This window comes from Salmo salar, chromosome ssa05 (assembly GCF_905237065.1).
Source record: "Salmo salar chromosome ssa05, Ssal_v3.1, whole genome shotgun sequence".
NCBI classification, from domain to species: domain Eukaryota; kingdom Metazoa; phylum Chordata; class Actinopteri; order Salmoniformes; family Salmonidae; genus Salmo; species Salmo salar.
In genome coordinates this window covers 40,492,259-40,512,052 of record NC_059446.1, presented here as the reverse complement: position 1 = coordinate 40,512,052, position 19,794 = coordinate 40,492,259, and the positions used below count along the sequence as shown (strand labels likewise).

The following is a 19,794-nucleotide window of genomic DNA, read 5'->3' as shown; positions in this document are numbered from 1 at the left end:
ATAAAGCTTTTTTTAACTTTTATTTTTTTTATTTTCGTTATTTTCACACTTGTCGCCCTCAAACGATGACGGCGCGGTGACAAAAAAATTGCACCCGCATCTCAGGAGTGTGAACCATGACGACTCGCAACTAGCTCGCGCAAAACATGGCCGCCAAACAGAGGGGCCTCTCATGACTCACTGGCTCAACCATGCCACTAAGAGCCGCCAATCAAACCTGCTTGCCTTTTTTCATTTCCACCTTCTCTTCAATGTTTAAATGTTTTTCTTTTTAGTTTCGACTGGCCAGCGGTTACAACACAATGCTCCACAAAGGAGAGAGAGAGATAAGAGAAGAGAGAGACAGAGCAAGAGAGAACCAACCAACCAATCAGCACACAGGAGCCAGAGACCTCCCCCAATCAGAGCTGTCTCAGACACAGAGAGAGAGAGACACACACGCCCCAAAAGAGAAGCGAAAAGCTGGCGCTCGCTCGCAGGCGCGGCCACAGGCACGGACACGGGGGGAGGGGTGGGGGGTGGTCAGGGGGTGAGCCTGCCCCCGGGGCCCCTAGCCCAGGCCTGTTGCAGGGTGAAGAGGACAGAGAGAGAGGGCAAGGTCCAGGTCAGGACCGCCATGCACCGGAGGTTGGGCCCAGAGCTATAAAGGGATGGTTTTTTTACGTGAGCTGTTCCTCTGGTAGGGCAAGTCTGGGTCAGGACGGGACAGCCACTGGATCAGGATGTTGCCGTTCTTATTCAGGTCCGACGAGCCTCCTGGAGATTGAGAAAGGAGGGAATAATATCAGAGAGGAAAATGAGTATGAGTTCATCAGGACAGACTTATACTCCCCACTGCCTATACTAAATTACTTTAAGCCACCGATTTCTTAAAAATAAATTGTTGTGTATAGCATAATGGGGCCAGGCCATAATACTCACTGGAACATGACGCCAGGCGACAGATGCGGATGGTGTCTGGCTTGCTGTCCAGGCAGAGACCGATGGTGTTGTCACGCGTGTGACACAATGCCTGCCTCTGCTGTGTCCCATTGGCACACGTCACCGAGCACTGTGGTCACACGAGCATAGAAGAAGAGTGTGAGAATAGGCTATACACAACAACCTCCAACATCATAAACACACACACCTACACACACAGAGACTCCATACCACATCTACATGCATACAAACTAAATGATAAGCCCCTATGTATTCATCCACCAGAACCCCCCTCTACCCCCAGCCCTCCATCCTTACCTGTGACCAGGGCCCTACTCTCCACTGTGCAGGGCAGAGCTCTCTGTTGCAGGGTCTGCGTGCCTCAGGCCGGTCGTCATTGCAGTACTTGCTGTGAATGGAGCGCTTGTTGCCGTTGTCTAAGGGCTGAACACAGCGAACGGACCTCACCTGGTACCCTGTTTTACCGCACGTCTTACTGCATGGCTCCCACGGACCATCCTCCCAGCTACAATGAACAAGAGAGAGTTAGAGGGAGGTACAGACAAAACATACCTCTAGGCCTTGTTCCATTTCGGTTACTAGCCCTTTACTTTCCAACCTCTTTGGTGTTCACAGGTTCAGTGTAGGGACCAAGGAGTGACATGGAACGGCAGCCTACCTCTATGTAAACATGAAAATGAACCACACAAACATATCCATACGTACATAGGCTGTGAGCACTCCTTCTGGTTGCAGTCTCTGCTGATGGCGCGAGGCTTCTTGATGTTCTCACAGTAGCGTCGGTGGACCATCTTACTGTCCGCTCTCCTTCTACAGCCAAACCGAGTATACTGCTTACCTTTTAAGGCAGGACACACACAAACATCTGTTAGACAAAGAGCTCCACATCCAAACCCCAGTCCCCCGGTGTCTTCCTCTGCTAGTGGTGTCACTGTAAAATACCTCCCCCACAGGGCTTAGAGCAGAAGGACCATTTCTTCAGGGCCCACTCGTAGAAGGAGGTGTCATCCAGCAGCATGTTGTTCTCTATTGCAGACAGCAGGTCCATGTGGATGATGTACTTATAGGAAAGGGTCACCTTGGCATCTCCATGGGACTGCACCTGGACACGGGGAAACAACAGCACAATCATATTAGTATAGGTCATATAAATAAAGCAAATGTCAGGACTGGAAATGTCATAAACTCAAAGCTAGCAGTGACGTAATTCTGAACCATCACAATCAAGCTATAACAATTATATATGGTAAGAATTAAGTGTGTGTTTTGTGACTTGTATGAGTGTGTGTGTGTGTGTGTGTGTGTGTGTGTGTGTGTGTGTGTGTGTGTGTGTGTGTGTGTGTGTGTGTGTGTGTGTGTGTGTGTGTGTGTGTGTGTGTGTGTGTGTGTGTGTGTGTGTGTGTGTGTACCATGATGAGGACTCCGTGTCTGAGTGGTCCGTTGGTCTGTAGTGTCTCCTTGTCATGGTCATTATTCATGTATTCCCACTCCACACCCTTCTCTATGACCGCACGGGATTCTGGGATGTCCCCCTCCGCATTCAGGAAGAACTGTCCTGATGCCTGGTTCTTCACCGCTGGGGAGGGAGGTGGAGTTATAAACTGGAATACTCACACTTACACACACACAGTCACACACGCAGGCAGGCACACACACACAAAACATACACACACAAAACATACACACACATACACAAACACGCACACATTTTATACCTAGGATGTGTGTGGTTGGTTTTATCTCTTGGATTAGTAGGTGTCTCGCCCCTCGAGGGATTTCAAGTACTTTGAGGAAACCTGAAATGAAAACACCACATTTCCCTGAGATCCAGACACCCACAGAGAAGACATCTTTTCAACTTTGTCAGGATACATTTTCATTCAACTTTATTGTTCTTCTGAAGAGCACAGGGCTAACTTCTGTGTACAGGGGGTTAATTTCAAATAAAATTTTAACTGCTCTTAGTTTTGCCAGCCAGGGTCAACAACAGTCAATTCCAGGAAATGTATCAAAATTAGTTTTTTCCTTATTTCAGCTGGATGATATTTATTTAACATGAGGTCATGGTATAGTGATTCACATCATCGTTGGGTGGTGATCCTGCTCATATGGTAATGCTTTGAACAGGACATGATTCTAGCCAGGGCCAATGTCCACAAAGCGTCTGATTAGGAGTGGTGATCTGTCCATACAATATCATTCATTATGATCTAAAATAGCGAAACTGATCCTAGATCAGCACTCTTACACTGAGAGGCTTTGTTGATAAGGGCCAAGCTCATTATCTCCATGTGACCAGTAGAGGGGGCTCTTTAGCTATCTATCCAGTGAAGTTGTGACCACGTCATCAGAATAGGACTCAGGCCAGGAAAACAACCTCATCTATCTCACTTCCTGCACTGTTTTCATGCTCTTTCATGTTCCAGGGTCTGACAACTCAGTTACATATTACCTTATTGGTCTCAGTCTGCCACAGTGGTGTGTGTGTGTGTGTGTGTGTGTGTGTGTGTGTGTGTGTGTGTGTGTGTGTGTGTGTGTGTGTGTGTGTGTGTGTGTGTGTGTGTGTGTGTGTGTGTGTGTGTGTACCTTGTTTCTTGGCACTGCGAGTGAAGTTGCCCTTGATGATCTTGCAGCTGGAGTTGTCTCCTCCACAGACGCCACATTTATCCTCCTGTTGGGAGGACCCTACCACGCCGTCACAGCCCACTTTCTGCAACACACACACACGCACGCAGGCACGCACACACACACATGCACACACACACACACACACACACACACACACACACACACACACACACACACACACACACACACACACACACACAACTAGAGTATTATGGACACACAGATAAACTTCATAAAGTTATGAACACTGACACACACCTCACACAGTTGCACACTGTCACACACACACATAATTAGGGTTGCAATATTTTTTGTAAACCTACATATATTTGAAAACAAACACACTGCTATATTTATGGACACACACACTGACCTCACAGTCCCCGTGCACACACACGCTGTAGGGGTCTTTATATGAGCAGCGCGTGCCGTCTTGGACCAGCCTATGCATGTTGATCTTGTCTCGGGTCTCCGTGGACTGGCAATGGAGGTGGCAGCGCTGCTTAGCTGCACAACCCATACACACACGTTACAATACTTGATTTACATCCAACATTAGTAGGACAGAACCATACAGAAACATTGTCTTAAGACACAGAGCCCTAATCATGCCAAGCTTCACCTCTATTTTCCATGTTCTCCTGCAGTTTGAGTGTGTATACAATGTGACTATTTATTTATTTTTATTTTATTTATTTCACCTTTATTTAACCAGGTAGGCAAGTTGAGAACAAGTTCTCATTTACAATTGTGACCTGGCCAAGATAAAGCAAGCAGTTTGACACATACAACAACACAGAGTTACACATGGAGTAAAACAAACATACAGTCAATAATATAGTAGAAAAATAAGTCTATATACAAAGTGAGCAAATGAGATGAAATAAGGGAGGTAAAGGCAAAAAAGGCCATGGTGGCGAAGTAAATACAATATAGCAAGTAAAACACTGGAATGATAGATTTGCAGTGGAAGAATGTGCAAAGTAAAAATAGAAATAATGGGGTGCAAAGGAGCAAAATAAATAAATACAGTTAGGGAAGAGGTAGTTGTTTGGGATAAATTCTAGATGGGCTATGTACAGGTGCAGTAATCTGACAGCTGCTCTGACAGCTGGTGCTTAAAGCTAGTGAGGGAGATAAGTGTTTCCAGTTTTAGAGATTTTTGTAGTTCGTTCCAGTCATTGGCAGCAGAGAACTGGAAGGAGAGGTGGCCGAAGGAGGAATTGGCTTTGGGGGTGACCAGAGAGATATACTTGCTGGAGTGCTTGCTACAGGTGGATGCTGCTATGGTGACTAGTGAGCTGAGATAAGGGGGAACTTTACCTAGCAGGGTCTTGTAGATGACCTGGAGCCAGTGGGATTGGCGACGAGTATGAAGCGAGGGCCAGCCTACGAGAGCTTACAGGTCACAGTGGTGGGTAGTATATGGGGCTTTGGTGACAAAACGGATGGCACTGTGATAGACTGCATCCAATTTATTGAGTAGTGTATTGGAGGCTATTTTGTAAATGACATCGCCGAAGTCGAGGATCGGTAGGATGGTCAGTTTTACGAGGGTATGTTTGGCAGCATGAGTGAAAGATGCTTTGTTGTGAAATAGGAAGCCAATTCTAGATTTAACTTTGGATTGGAGATGTTTGATGTGAGTCTGGAAGGAGAGTTTACAGTCTAACCAGACACCTAGGTATTTGTAGTTGTCCACATATTCTAAGTCAGAACCATCCAGAGTAGTGATGCTGGACGGGCGGGCAGGTGCTGGCAGCGATCGGTTGAAGAGCATACATTTAGTTTTACTTGTATTTAAGAGCAGTTGGAGGCCACAGAAGGAGAGTTGAAACGACATTGAAGCTCGTCTGGAGGGTAGTTAACACAGTGTCCAAAGAAGGGCCAGAAGTATACAGAATGGTGTCGTCTGCGTAGAGGTGGACCAGAGACACCAGCAGCAAGAGCGACATCATTGATGTATACAGAGAAAAGAGTTGGCCCAAGAATTGAACCCTGTGGCACCCCCATAGAGACTACAAGAGGCCCGAACAACAGGCCATCCGATTTGACACATTGAACTCTATCAGAAAAGTAGTTGGTGAACCAGGCGAGGCAATCATTTGAGAAACCAAGGCTATCGAGTCTGCCGATGAGGATGTGGTGATTGACAGAGTCGAAAGCCTTGGCCAGGTCAATGAATACGGCAGCATAGTATTGTTTCTTATCGATGGTGGTTACGATATTGTTTAGGACCTTGAGCGTGGCTGAGGTGCACCCATGACCAGTTCTGAAACCAGATTGCATAGCGGAGAAGGTGCGGTGGGATTCGAAATGGTCGGTAATCTGTTTGTTGACTTGGCTTTCGAAGACTTTAGAGAGGCAGGGTAAGATAGGTATAGGTCTGTAGCAGTTTGGGTCAAGAGTGTCCCCCCCTTTGAAGAGGGGGATGACCGCAGCTGCTTTCCAATCTTTGGGAATCTCAGACGACACGAAAGAGAGGTTGAACAGGCTAGTAATAGGGGTTGCAACAATTTCGGCAGATCATTTTAGAAAGAAAGGGTCCAGATTGTCTAGCCCGGCTGATTTGTAGGGGTCCAGATTTTGCCGCTCTTTCAGAACATCAGCTGAATGGATTTGGGAGAGGGAGAAATGGGGAAGGCTTGGGCGAGTTGCTGTGGGGGGTGCAGTGCTGTTGACCGGCGTAGGGGTAGCCAGGTGGAAAGCATGGCCAGCCGTAGAAAAATGCTTATTGAAATTCTTAATTATAGTGGATTTATCGGTGGTGACAGAGTTTCCTATACTCAGTGCAGTGGGCAGCAGGGAGGTGGTGCTCTTATTCTCCAAGGACTTTACAGTATCCCAGAACTTTTTTGAGTTTGTGTTGCAGGAAGCAAATTTCTTGCTTGAAAAAGCTAGCCTTGGCTTTTCTAACTGCCTGTGTATATTGGTTTCTAACTTCCCGGAAAAGTTGCATATCACGGGGGCTGTTCGATGCTAATGCAGAACGCCACAGGATGTTTTTGTGTTGGTTAAGGGCAGTCAGGTCTGGAGAGAACCAAGGGCTATATCTTTTCCTGGTTCTAAATTTCTTGAATGGGGCATGCTTATTTAAGATGATGTGGTGAGGAAGGCGTTTAAAAAAAATAACCAGGCATCCTCTACTGACGGGATGAGGTCAATATCCTTCCAGGATACCCGGGCCAGGTCGATTAGAAAGGCCTGCTCGCTGAAGTGTATCAGGGAGCGTTTGACAGTGATGATTGGAGGTCGTTTGACCGCTGACCCATTACGGATGCAGGCAATGAGGCAATGATCGCTGAGATCTTGGTTGAAAACAGCAGAGGTGTATATTAGGGGACAAGTTGGTTAGGATGATATCTATGAGGGTGCCCGTGTTTACGGGTTTGGGGTGGTACCTGGTAGGTTCATTGATCATTTGTGTGAGATTGAGGGCATCAAGCTTAGATTGTAGGATGGCTGGGGTGTTAAGCATGTCCCAGTTTAGGTCACCTAGCGAGCTCTGAAGATAGATGGGGGGCAATCAGTTCACATATGGTGTCTAAAGCACAGCTGGGGGCAGAGGGTGGTCTATAGCAGGCGGCAACGGTGAGAGACTTGTTTTTAGAGAGGTGGATTTTTAAAAGAAGAAGTTCAAATTGTTTGGGTACAGACCTGGATAGTAGGACAGAGCTCTGCAGGCAAATTGCAACACCGCCCCCTTTGGCCGTTCTATCTTGTCTGACAGTATTACAGAACAGGCTTTGAAGGGATCTGGATTTATACTATATAGGTAAATCACAGAGTCAGTCTGCAGAGAAAACATGAAAGTGGGGGGGAGGGGGAGGTTAAAAGAAGTACAAGCCAGGCCCAGCATATATCCCCTACAATAAGGATACAGCTCAGAGTTATTTACCCTTTGTGTAGGCAATGGAGGATCTCTGTCTAGCCTGTATGTGTTTATGTAATCTCCCGAGCCAGACGTGTGTATAGACCAACTACGCAATAGCTATAAAGTCTGGCATGCAAGATTGGTATTTAAGTGGATTTGAATGTTCATTGTGTATGTAAACTTGCTGCAAAACAAATTGCCCAAGGATTGACTCGACTATGTAATCCACAGAATCCCTATATGATTTACATTTTACAGACGCTCTTATCCAGAGTGACTTACAGTAGTGAGCGCATACATTTTTGTACTGGTCCCCCGTGGGAACCAAAGCCACAACCCTGGCGTTGCAAGCACCATGGTCTACCAACTGAGCCACACAGGAACTGATTGGAGATGACTCAAACTATGTCTTCGGTATGCAATGTTCCAAATGCACTGCGATTACCTTACAGATATTACAAAGTATTAGAAACGCTCAGATTGGGATGTGAGTTCTCATATACTCATGCCAATACACAGTCCCTCACTCCCTCACTCCTCCAGAGAGGGGGCCGATGACACAGATCATCCCAGAGGGAGAGAAAGTTCTCTGGGTGAGATCGCCCTGACCAACTGGACCCTGGATGACCAAAGTAGCTGGAACAATCAATGCTTGTAAAAAGTGATTTTTTGAACTGTAGAGCAATGTTACGAGGATGTTTATGGCTAAAAACACAACACCGACTGTATTTTACAACAGGTGTAACTAATTATTAGATTTCGAGCAAAGTCTAGATTTTCATACAGACTCACTCCTGTTCTCTCACACTATCTCTAAACCCTGGAGATGAAAACACACGAATGGAATTCATTCTAACTTCTCTCCTTACCTCTCCTTTTCCCCCTTCTCTTTCTTCCCCCCTCTCTCTCTCCCCTCCCCCGCATGTACTTGAGACAATGTTGAAAAAAACTATTTAGCATGGGGACTGGATCTGTAAGCCTCACACACTCTTTAAACTCATACTCACACTTATAGATGAGGTAAGGGCGTTTTTTGGAGATGGCGAGAAAGAAGGGATGTTATGGGAATCCCATTCTGGGTTCTGATGGTTTAAACACATAAAGTATGACTATGTTCTGTGAGTCACAACAGCTGACTAGCTGAGAAAAGAGGGAGGGGGGTGGGAGGGAGAGAGAGAGAGAGAGAGAGAGAGAGAGAGAGAGAGAGAGAGAGAGAGAGAGAGCGACCAACACACACTGACTAAGACTGACCGACGCACCGAACAACACACAGACTAACACACCGACCGACCGACCCACTGACACACAGACAGACAGGCTGGAAAAGAGCTCAGATGATTTGGTGGAGTGAGATAGGTTAGAGATAGAAGAGAGTGTTCTTTTTAAAAGGTGTTGAAGAAAGGGGTTATCGTTTTAGAAAGGTTGAAAGGCAAGGGTTCTGTTTTTTAAGATGGGTGCATTCACACTAGCCAGCAGCAAACCAGCTGTCGGTGACCATAACATCCCCCCCAAAACACACACAGAACATCTGCTTCCCAATCTGCCTCCACACAAGAGGAGCTGACTTATGGCCCACAACCCACCATTTCAGGAAGTCTGTGTGTAGGCTACTTACGTTCCGTGTGTTCATAAGGCAGCCAGTGGTGCTTGTTGTTGTGGAACTCAAACTCAGGGTCCAAGCTACGGCACTGCTCCTCCCTGAAGTCACTGTACAGCTCCTCACACTCCTGGCTGTTACACAGCTGGAACTGCTGGTTAGTCCCCAGACAGGTACGACCTCCATTAGCAGGACTGGGGACAACAGGGACATTTTTTTATTTAACCAGGCATGTCAGTAAGAACAAATTCTTATTTACAATGACGGCCTACACTGGCCAAACCTGGATGACACTGGGCCAATTGTGCGCCACCCTATGGGACTCCCAACTACGGCCGGTTGTGATACAGCCTGGAATCAAACCAGGATCTGTAGTGACACCTCCAGCACTGAGATGCAGTGCCTTAGACCGCTGCATCACTCAAGAGCCCATTCACTTGGTCAATGTGAACAGTGAATATGTTCTGTTCTGTTAGGACAAGCTCTAACGCGTTTTAACCATGATACTATGCAAGTGTTGCTTGGTAGATTTGTCAATATTTAGGGTAAAAAAGAATCCGTACCTGGGGTTGTTGCATTCACGGTTTCTAAACTGCACCCCTCCTCCACAGGTATGAGTACAGGACCCAAACTGGCTCCACATGTTCCACCCACCATCCTGCTTTATCATGTCAATGGTCAGCCAGATACAGTGACCTTTGAAGCAGTGCTGTGATAGGACGAGAGAGGGGAAGAAACTGTAGGATGGTATTATTGTTACCATTAGTGTGTGTGTGTGTGTGTGTGTGTGTGTGTGTGTGTGTGTGTGTGTGTGTGTGTGTGTGTGTGTGTGTGTGTGTGTGTGTGTGTGTGTGTGTGTGTGTGTGTGTGTGTGTGTGTGTACAGTACCAGTCAAAGGTTTGGACACACCTACTCATTCAAGGGTGTTTTTATTTTTTACTATTTTCTACATTGCAAAATAATAGTGAAGACATCAAATCTATGAACTAACACATATGGAATCATGTAGTAACCAAAAAAGTGTTAACCTCTTTTAAACAAATCTAAATGAATTTATATTTTAGATCCTTCAAAGTATCCCTCAAAGTATCCTTCAAACCCTTTGCCTTGATGACAGCTTTGCACAATCTTGGCATTCCCTCAATCAGCTTCACCTGGAAAGCTTTTCCAACAGTCTTGAGGGAGTTCCCACATGCTGAGGACTTGTTGGCTGCTTTTCCTTCACTCTGCAGTCCAACTCATCTCAAACCATCTCAATTGGGTTGAGGTTGGGTGATTGTGGAGGCCAGGTCATCTGATGCAGCACTCTATCACTCTCCTTCTTGGTAAAATTGCCCTTACACAGCCTGGAGGTGTGTTCGGTCATTGTCCTGTTGACAACAAATGGTAGTCCCACTAAGTGGCAGGTAGCCAAGTGGTTAGCGTGTTGGGCCAATAACTGAAAGGTTGCTAGATCAAATCCCTGAGCTGACAGATTAAAAATATGTCATTCTGCCCCTGAACAAGGCAGTTAACCCACTGTTCTTAGGCTATCATTGTAAATAAGAATTTGTTCTTAACTGACTTGCCTAGTTAAATAAAAAATAAATAAAAGCGCAAACCAGATGGGATGGTGTATTGCTGCAGAATACTGTGGTAGCCATGCTTGAATTCACCATTACACCTCTTCCATGCTTCACAGTGGGAACCACATCTACGGAGATCATCCATTCACCTACTCTGCATCTCCCAAAGACCCAACGGTCTGAACCAAAAATCTCAAATTTTGACTCATCAGACCAAAGGACAGATTTCCACCGGTCTAATGTCCATTGCTTGTGTTTCTTGGCCCAAGCAACTCTCATCTTCTTATTGGTGTCCTTTAGTAGTGGTTTCTTGGCAGCAAAATTGACCATGAAGGCCTGATTCACGCAGTCTCCTCTGAACAGTTGATGTTGAGATGTGTCTGTTACTTGAACTCTGTAAAGCATTTATGTGGGCTACAATCTGAGGTGCAGTTAACTCTAATGAACTTATCCTCTGCAGCAGAGGTTTCTCTGGGTCTTCCTTTCCTGTGGCGGTCCTCATGAGAGCCAGTTTCATCAAAGCACTTCATGGTTTTTGTGACTGCACTTAAAGAACGTTCTTGAAATTTTCCGGATTGACTGACCTTCATGTCGTAAAGTAATGATGGACTGTCGTTTCTCTTTGCTTATGTGATCTGCTCTTGCCATAATATGAACTTTTTTATTTTACCAAATAGGGCTATCTTCTGTATACCACCCCTACCTTGTCACAACACAACTGATTGGCTCAAATGCATTAAGATGGAAAGAAATTCCTTAAATTAACTTTTAACAAGGCAAACCTGTTAATTGAAATGCATTCCAGGTGACTACCTCATGAAGCTGCTTGAGAGAATGCCAAGAGTGTGCATTATACAATGTAGAACATGTTAAAAATCAAGAAAAACCCTTGAATGAGTAGGTGTGTCCAAACTTTTGACTGGTACTGTGTGTGCATGCGTGCGTGCGTGTGTGTACCTTCCCATCCCCACACATGGTGCCATCGATGGGTGGTCCTTTCTTGGTCTTGCAAAAGAAGGGGTTGTCAGGGTGGCTGCACCACAGCTGTTTGCAGGGGTCAAACGTCCGGTACTGCAATGGACAGACAGAGAAGAACCCTCACACACACATCCTCTCACATTATCTACACACAGCCAGTAACTGGGTCTTTACCGAAAACATATAGTATCACCAGACAAGGCAGGTGACCTGCAACAGGTCACTCTTTCTCACATACAGACACCCAGACACTGGGAGTAGCTAGCATCACAGAACATTCCAGAAATCACCTCAGACCTACTACACCAGAGAGAACAGATCAATTGGACCACTGACTGTACTGCACATGTACAAGAAAAGATACAAAACATCAATAACATCCATAAGAGTCCAGACGTTAGTGTACTGTAGTAGTCCTTCACTGTTTCACTGTTACAACGACACGGCTGTACAGGAAGCCAACGAGCATGCAGACAAAACCAAAGAGGATGAGGAGAGAGAGACTCTCTGACTGAGAGAACCTGCAGCTCTGTGGGGTCAGAGAGGAGGGCAGGGAGAGCAGAATGTGACGGGTAAGAGGTCAACTGTCAATTGGTGCCCCACAGAGTAGGATAATGTTGTCCTTATTCAGATTTACGTTCCATTGGCTCTAACGGGGAAGTTCTAATCATTTCTAAATGGAGTCTCTGCTTCTTCTTTCTTTCACGTGTTTCCCTCCGTTCCCCCCTCTGTTCCCCTTTCCACAATAACAAAGCCGACCCAGACTCTCTACCCAGAATGACCTCAGGTGACCCCTACAGTTGAGCTCACAACAGGGTCAAAGGTCAGCCTGCGGTTGGCACTGATGACATCAGCCTGGTAGGCTGGCACGCGACACTGCAGGATCCTAAACCTGAACATAGAAAAGCAGCTCTCGCACCAGACCTTTCTTTCTGCCTGGAAAGGACTTCTCTTTCTCTTTCTTCCCATCCCTTTTCCAATATCTTTGCCAATATCGCTTTCTGAATGGCCAAATAGTGACACATAGATTTACAGTAAAAGGCGCCGTGTGTGTGTCCGTGTTGAGCTCATTTGCTATGGTTCACTTTTTCTGGCTAGCTGTTTGGGAGAAATCCAGAACTCTTTTTCTTTTTGTCACTAAATGAAAACTAAAAAAGTGTATGTTTAGAATTCTGCAGAACACATGCCAGTCACGATAATGTGACGATGGGCAGAACGAAAGAACGGAAGATAAACAAGTAACGATGACAACCATACTGATAATCAGAAGAAAAAGAAAGTGGCCACATCGCTCCGAGGGGGGGTTTGGGGGAGGATAGGGGGGTAACCTTACCTGTGTTCCAGCCTGGCCCACCTTTTGCAGCTAAAGGAATGAATGGTTTGACAAGAGAATAAAGGGTAATCTAGCAACGAGTGCAAAGCCCTGCAAAGAGTAGGTCAGCTCAACTCTCATCTCTCAATCACAAAACAGCTCCCGAGATACAAAGATTAGCCGTCTAAAAAGATAAGACCTTCAGTCAGTGTCAAGATGCCTTGAGGGATGGACCTATTCAAGTGGGGACTTACATTGAGTATAACAAACATTAGGACCACCTTCCTAATATTGAGTTGCCCTCAGAACAGCCTCAATTTGTCTGAGCATGGATTCTGCAAGGTGTTGAAAGCATTCCACGGGAAATCTTGACTCCATTGCTTCCTACAGTTGTGTCAAGATGGCTGGATGTCCTTTGGGAGGTGGACCATTCTTGATACACACCGTAAACTGTTGAGCGTGGAAAACCTGGCAGCATTGCAGTTCTTGACACAAACCGGTGGGACTGGCACCTGCTACCATACCCCGTTCAAAGGCACTTCAATCTTTTGTCTTGCCCATTCACACTCTGACTGGAAAATATACACAATCCATGTCTCCATTGTCTCAAGGCTTAAAAATCCTTCTTTAACCAGTCTCCTCCCCTTCACCTACACCGATTGAAGTGGATATAACGGAAAACGGATCGTAGCTTTCCCTTGGATTCACCTATGTCATGGAAAGAGCAGGTGTTCATAATGTTTTGTATACTCAGTGTATATCAGTAGGGATTTCAGTGAGGAGTGAGTACTTATTTTTTTGCGGTGTGGATGTTATCCATGTAACCCTGCTCATCACGGTATCATTGGGGACTGAAGTGTGAAGTGATTCTGAAGTCAAGTGGTTGGCTTTTCAACTGCTGGCACCACTACAGTGGGTACTTGTAATTCTGGTAACATATGTTAATCTAGTATGTATATATTAGCATTAGCAATAGTTAGTGCATATGTTAGTATACCACTCGTTCCTTTGGGGAGTTCTTACCGCGGTACACATCATGTAGCCCACGCCGAAGTCAAAGCGACACTGTTCGTTCATGGAGTAGTGCAGACCAGGAAGTCTGGGCAGGGACGGCCAGTTATGTTCGTAAGGGTCATCACGAAGACATTCGTAGGATCTGGGTCAAAGGAGACATTGTTACCTAACAGTGTTGTCACATTAATTTCAGGTTTTATATTCAGTGAATAAAAACAGAGGCACGATTCTATTCAAATGTTTGGAACAATAGTTGCAGAAAAATGTTAGTTCAGGACCCTTCCTCAGACTGCATGATTTTTTTATGTGGGAGACTGTAATAGTCATTAATAGAAGCTCTGTATGATGTGACCACTGACAGCCCTATTAAAGTGGAGTTCCGTTTGTTTGTGCAGGTTGTTTGTTTGATGTTGGAGTCATTCAGTTCTGGTGAAAAGGAATGTAAACAAGTGTGTAAGTGTGTTTATGGGTGTGTGTGTGTGCCTGCGTGTGTGTATGTATATAGTAGGTGTGTGATAGACTCACTGTAGGTATCGTCCTAGCTCCTGCTGGCTACAGCGTGACCAATGGAAGCGGTGGAAGGCAGCTTGAACCAACGGGGCCATGATGCTCCCCATGTGCACCTCGTCTCCACAGCGATTCCCCTGGCCGTCGTGCTCCATACCCAACCTGGGGGAGGGAGGAAGGGGGAGGGCAGAGGGGAATTCATCAATATGTGGACAGGTATATGTATCTAATTTTATGTTTCATTGTGGATATAATGTTTTTGAATTTAAGTCTTTACAGTTTGTGTGTGTGTGTGTGTGTGTGTGTGTGTGTGTGTGTGTGTGTGTGTGGGTGAAGGACGGGGGGGGGAGGGGGTTGAATAAAGAGAAAACGAGGCATTAAAACAATTCAGAAATCTATAATTATTGTGCAATTTATATCTATAGGCTACATTGAGGTTTTTCTTTCTGTCACGCCCTGACCAGGTGAACTCGGGTATATTGGGTCAGGGTGTGTCATGTTAGGTATTTTTCATTGGTTTGTGTTTGGTTTACGTTTTAGCCTTGTGTAGGCTCTAGGTGGGTTTATTTCTATGTTGGGTTCTGTCGATTCCCAATCAGAGACAGCTGTCGCTAATTGTCTCTGATTGGGATCACATTTAAGTTGCTGTTTTCCCCACGCTGTTTGTGGGGTGTTGTCTCTTTGTTTGAGCACGTAACGTATCTGCATTTTTCTTGATTTTTGTGTACATGTTTAATTCCAGTGTGTTGAATAAACATGTGTTCGCTCCCAGCTGCGTTTTGGTCCGCTTCCTCGTCACCAGGCGACGAACGTTACACTTTCATTATTTTTATCTGGGATTGGTGCGTAAGCCTAAGTGTTAGGACCAAATACACAACAAACAGTATGCGCACCAAATACACGCCAATCGCCAAATGCTTTTGGGAACATGGGCAGAAAAATATTCAGGAAAGAAATGAAGGAACGTTAAAGAAACACTTCATTGTTTAAAACATTTTCAAGAGAGAAAAAAAAGCGAACTGTACCATGCATTTTCTATATTTGCGGGTGTGGATCAGGTACAGGCTTCAGATTTGAACTTTCGGTTGTGCTAGGGTGCAGTTCAACAAACAGCTGACCCGCGCATCACTAGTGTGTATGTACTCACACATGTCCTGTCTCGTGGGCTACCACGAAGGCGGAAGAAAAGCCATCCTCGTGGTTCAGAGTACAGCTTCTCACTGGGTGACACATCCCTGTTACTGGAGCATAACCTGAGGAAGGGATGGTGGGAAGGGGAAAGAGAGAGAGAGAGAGAGAGGAGGGGAAGAGAGAGAGAGCGAGAGCATGACGATGCATAAAGCACTGTTGTCACATCATTTGAATGAGTTCAACTTTGACCTCCTAAACAGGGGCCAAGTAGCTACATTACTGTGACCTGACTGTGTCTCTCTCAGAGTACACACAGTCTCTGGCTAGCAGGTCCGTTTCTGTAGTCTCTCTCTGTTCTCTCTAGCAGGTCTGTGGCTATAGTCTCTCTGTTTTCTCAAGCAGGTCTGTGGCCATAGTCTATCTCTGTTATCTCGAGCAGGTCTGTGGTTATAGTCTCTCTGTTCTCCCTAGCAGATATGTGGCTATAGTATCTCTCTGTTATCTTTAGCAGGTCTGTGGCTATAGTCTCTCTGTTCTCTCTAGCAGGTCTGTGGCTGTAGTCTCTCTGTGTTGTGTTCTTCCTAGCAGGGCTGTGGCTGTGGCTGTAGTGTATTGATTTTCTCTCTAGCTCAAGGCTCAAGGGCAGCTGAAGGGCTGCTGTAGACCACTGCTTTAGAGCTACAGAACTCCCCCGAGACACGCTGCTAGCCTGCTCTCACTCTGACTTCACTAAACGCAACAACACAACAGAACAAAACTGCATGTACGTTTGTGTGTGTGTGTTACCCTGCATGCCGGTAGGCCCAAACTCCTGCCGTGTGAGGAATATAGCATGGTCGTGGTACTCTGCATCTCCTGTGTCCTGTTTCTGCTGCAGGAAGGCCCAGCGACACACATTCTCCAGACTCTGAGATGGGTTCCCCAACTCTATCAGACTCATAGACTAGATATATATAGAGAGTAGAAAAGGAAAGGAAAGAGGAGAAAAAAATTGTAGCAGATGTTCAGTCAGAAGTTCATGTGTCTCTTCAATCAACTCTTCCAGTATTTCTACTTGTACATCCTCATCTGCACATATGTCACTCCAGTGTAAATTGCTCAATTGTAATTACTTCGCCACTATTGGCCTATTTATTGCCTTACCTCCTTACTTCATTTGCACACACTGTATACAGATTTTTCTATTGTATTATTGACTGTACGTTTGTTTATCCCATGTGTAACTGTGTTGTTTTTGTCGCACTGCTTTGCTTTATCTTGGCCAGGTCGTAGTTGTAAATGAGAACTTGTTCTCAACTGGCCTACCTGGTTAAATAAAGGTTAAATAAAAATACATAAAAAAATCATGCTCAGTCGGTGACAAGAGAGTATTTAAATATATCATGCTATTCCTGATGTGTCCAGCAGGTGTTAGTATTGCATTAGCAGTTGGCCACAAGGTGGACCCGCAAGATGCCAAGGTGAGCTGAAATACCTTTGGTGTTATAGGGTACTTACATGCTTGCCTTAGACAAAACTACAAGAATTTTAAGATGTACACATATTCTCCTACTGCAGAGTCATTTTCTTACACACAATATTGCATTTCCTGATTCTGTGAAATTCACAACAATTTATTTTATACATATGAACCCAAACGTACATACTTATAGAAATAAGAATTTCTTATGCAATGGTTACATTTTCCCAGAATAATACATACTCCCACATATAGACCTACATTATCTCTCACTATCTCTCTCCGTCACCTCTCTTGTTCTTTCTCAATGTATCAGCCACTCCTTTTTCTTCTCTCTCTCCACCCTCCTCCCTCCTCCCACCCCCACTTTCTATTTTCACACATACACATTGTATAGTTCAATTCTGCCTCTCTGTCCTGCAGTGAAGACATATGACCGCCTCTCTGGGCAAATGATGGAGTAAGAATGTGGTGAACTAACATACATCTGTGTGTGTGTTTGTGTGTGAGTGAGTGATTGAGTGAGTGAGTGAGTGAGTGAGTGAGTGAGTGAGTGAGTGTGTACGTGTGCGTTCAGGGTCGCTCGGCCAATCTGCAGGCTGCCCATGCACTTTGTTATGGGTGTAAGATGGCACAGTGATGCCATCTGTTGGTAAATGTTAATTACTGCAACTCCAGTGTTTTTACCGGTGTGCTTGAAATACCCGGATGTATTGCAATGTACTGAACAATACTGGTTACTCGCATCAATGCCTCTGTCTCGTCATTAAACATTCAAACACACTTCTCAGTTGCCAAGATAATTGGGGACGATGGACAGCCAGAGTCTTGGCCTGAGCTGCATGCGGATAGAGGCGGGGCCACGAGAACCGGTCAAGGAGTGTGTGTGTGTGTGTGTGTGTGCATATGTGTATGTGTGTGTGTGTGCGTGTGCATGTGTGTTTGTGTCTGGGTGTATGTCTGTACTCTGAAAACTTCCATTGAGACAAGGTAGAGAGAGGAGAGTAGAAAGAAGTGAAAGGTCAGGGTTAGGCATAAGGTTAGCAGTGTGGTTTAGCTTAGGGTTAGGTTAAAAATCTGATTTTAAGAAGATAAATTGTATAACTTCCGCTTTGCAGCTTGGCCAGATAGTGTCAACTGAAGGGAATATAAAGTAGATGTAATATAGACGTTTGGAATACTATAGAGTATCAGTTCCATGCTCTATCGGTAGTAACATCCTGTTGGGTTGTCCCTCCTCAATCACAAACACACACACACACACACATGCATGTGCACACACAATAACAAATAGATAGATTCAATTCATTGGACATGATTTCAAAAGCTGCATACCTGTTGCTCTCCACTTTCAGGAGGATCGAGTTTTGAAATCAGTGGAATTAGAATATGATAGCTAATGAGATGGGAAAACACCTGTTTCCGGATTACATCTTCAAACTAAGGGCATTTGTGGCATGGATCCGTGACTGGGAGATGCGTCCATCATGCATGATGATGTATACGGGTAAGATAGTCTAGCTAGCTACATTTTCAGATATTACAGTACACGTTTCTAATTTTGACAGAAAGTGGTTTAATTTCAAGCTAGCTACATGTCTTAAGCTAAAGTGTACAACACCTGTTGAATATGGCCGGTGTCAGTAAACGTCGGCAAAAAAGCATGTTGCCAGCTGAGCTGGTTAGGCTGTTTTCATGTTATCCAGAGGTAAACAAATCAACGGCCAGAGCATCAAGTGTGTGCTCTGAATGCAAGGAGATGGGTGGGGCTAAAGCTTAAGAGGGTATGAACGATGCTGAATGGGTGTAGACAAATAGCTCTCACTGTCACGGCTGTTATAAGGAACGGACCAAGATGCAGCGTTTTCGTAGTTCCACATTTTTATTGACCGTGAAACTAAATGCCATACATAAATAAACTTGAATTTACAAAAACAAACCGTGACGCAGAGAGGGAAAAAACACACTACTCAAAATATAATCACCCACCAGGACAGGTGGGACAAACATCAACTTAAGTATGGCCTCCAATTAGAGACAACGACAACCAGCTGCCTCTAATTGGAGGTCATGCCAAACAACAACCCACATAAAAATCAACAACTAGAACCTGAACATAGACATACAAAAACAGATCAACACCCCTGTCACGCCCTGACCCCTCTACCATAGAAAATAACAACTTACTATGGTCAGGACGTGACACTCACCGAAACACTAAAATGCCATTTTCTCAAAAGTGAGTTTACAAGTTTATCAACTTTCAAAGCATAATTACTTTCCCATTGTTCCTCAAATGCAGTGTATGATATACCATTTTGTAGAGTAGTAGAGTCTCTACTTTTATCCAATGTAAAAAACAGAAATTCAAATTTTTCTACATAAGACTGAATCCAGGTAGTGTCAGACATGAGGATGCTGTTCATCAACAATTTTTTTATTTTATTTAACCTTTATTTAACTAGGCAAGTCGGTTAAGAACAAATTCTTATTTATAATGACGGCCTACCCCGGGTGATGCTGGGCCAATTTTGCACCACCCTATGTGATGCAGCCTGGATTTGAACCAAGGACTGCAGTGACAGCTCTTGCACTGAGATGCAGTGCCTTAGACCGCTGAGCCACTCGAGAGCCTACAGCTCTGCCTTCAATACCATAGCGCCCTCTAAGCTCACCACAAAGCTCATGGCCCTGGGTCTGAACTCATCCCTATGCAACTGGGTCCTGGACTTTGTGACAGGTCACCCCCAGCTGCTGAAGGTAGGCAACATTAGCTTCTCGACACTG

The 19,794-nt window shown here is 45.1% G+C and overlaps 1 protein-coding gene across 2 annotated transcripts in view; it reads right to left on the bottom strand.

The window, feature by feature from the left end:
- Window positions 1-19,794, bottom strand: part of LOC106604833 (A disintegrin and metalloproteinase with thrombospondin motifs 2) — a 209,226-nt gene that overhangs the window by 10,860 nt on the left and 178,572 nt on the right. Inside the window, exons 6-22 of one of the 2 annotated variants that reach the window (XM_014199880.2) lie at window positions 16,335-16,491; window positions 15,565-15,670; window positions 14,436-14,579; window positions 13,920-14,052; window positions 12,918-12,947; window positions 11,564-11,677; window positions 9,605-9,750; window positions 9,060-9,235; window positions 3,944-4,077; window positions 3,529-3,652; window positions 2,658-2,738; window positions 2,352-2,518; window positions 1,885-2,044; window positions 1,648-1,780; window positions 1,240-1,447; window positions 922-1,051; window positions 664-756 (exon numbers count right to left, since the gene is read on the bottom strand). In XM_014199880.2, the coding sequence (XP_014055355.1) occupies window positions 664-756; window positions 922-1,051; window positions 1,240-1,447; window positions 1,648-1,780; window positions 1,885-2,044; window positions 2,352-2,518; window positions 2,658-2,738; window positions 3,529-3,652; window positions 3,944-4,077; window positions 9,060-9,235; window positions 9,605-9,750; window positions 11,564-11,677; window positions 12,918-12,947; window positions 13,920-14,052; window positions 14,436-14,579; window positions 15,565-15,670; window positions 16,335-16,491 (2,236 nt within the window). The remainder of the gene's footprint in view (window positions 1-663; window positions 757-921; window positions 1,052-1,239; window positions 1,448-1,647; window positions 1,781-1,884; window positions 2,045-2,351; window positions 2,519-2,657; window positions 2,739-3,528; window positions 3,653-3,943; window positions 4,078-9,059; window positions 9,236-9,604; window positions 9,751-11,563; window positions 11,678-12,917; window positions 12,948-13,919; window positions 14,053-14,435; window positions 14,580-15,564; window positions 15,671-16,334; window positions 16,492-19,794) is intronic. The other variant, XM_045718244.1, reaches the window with a different exon arrangement.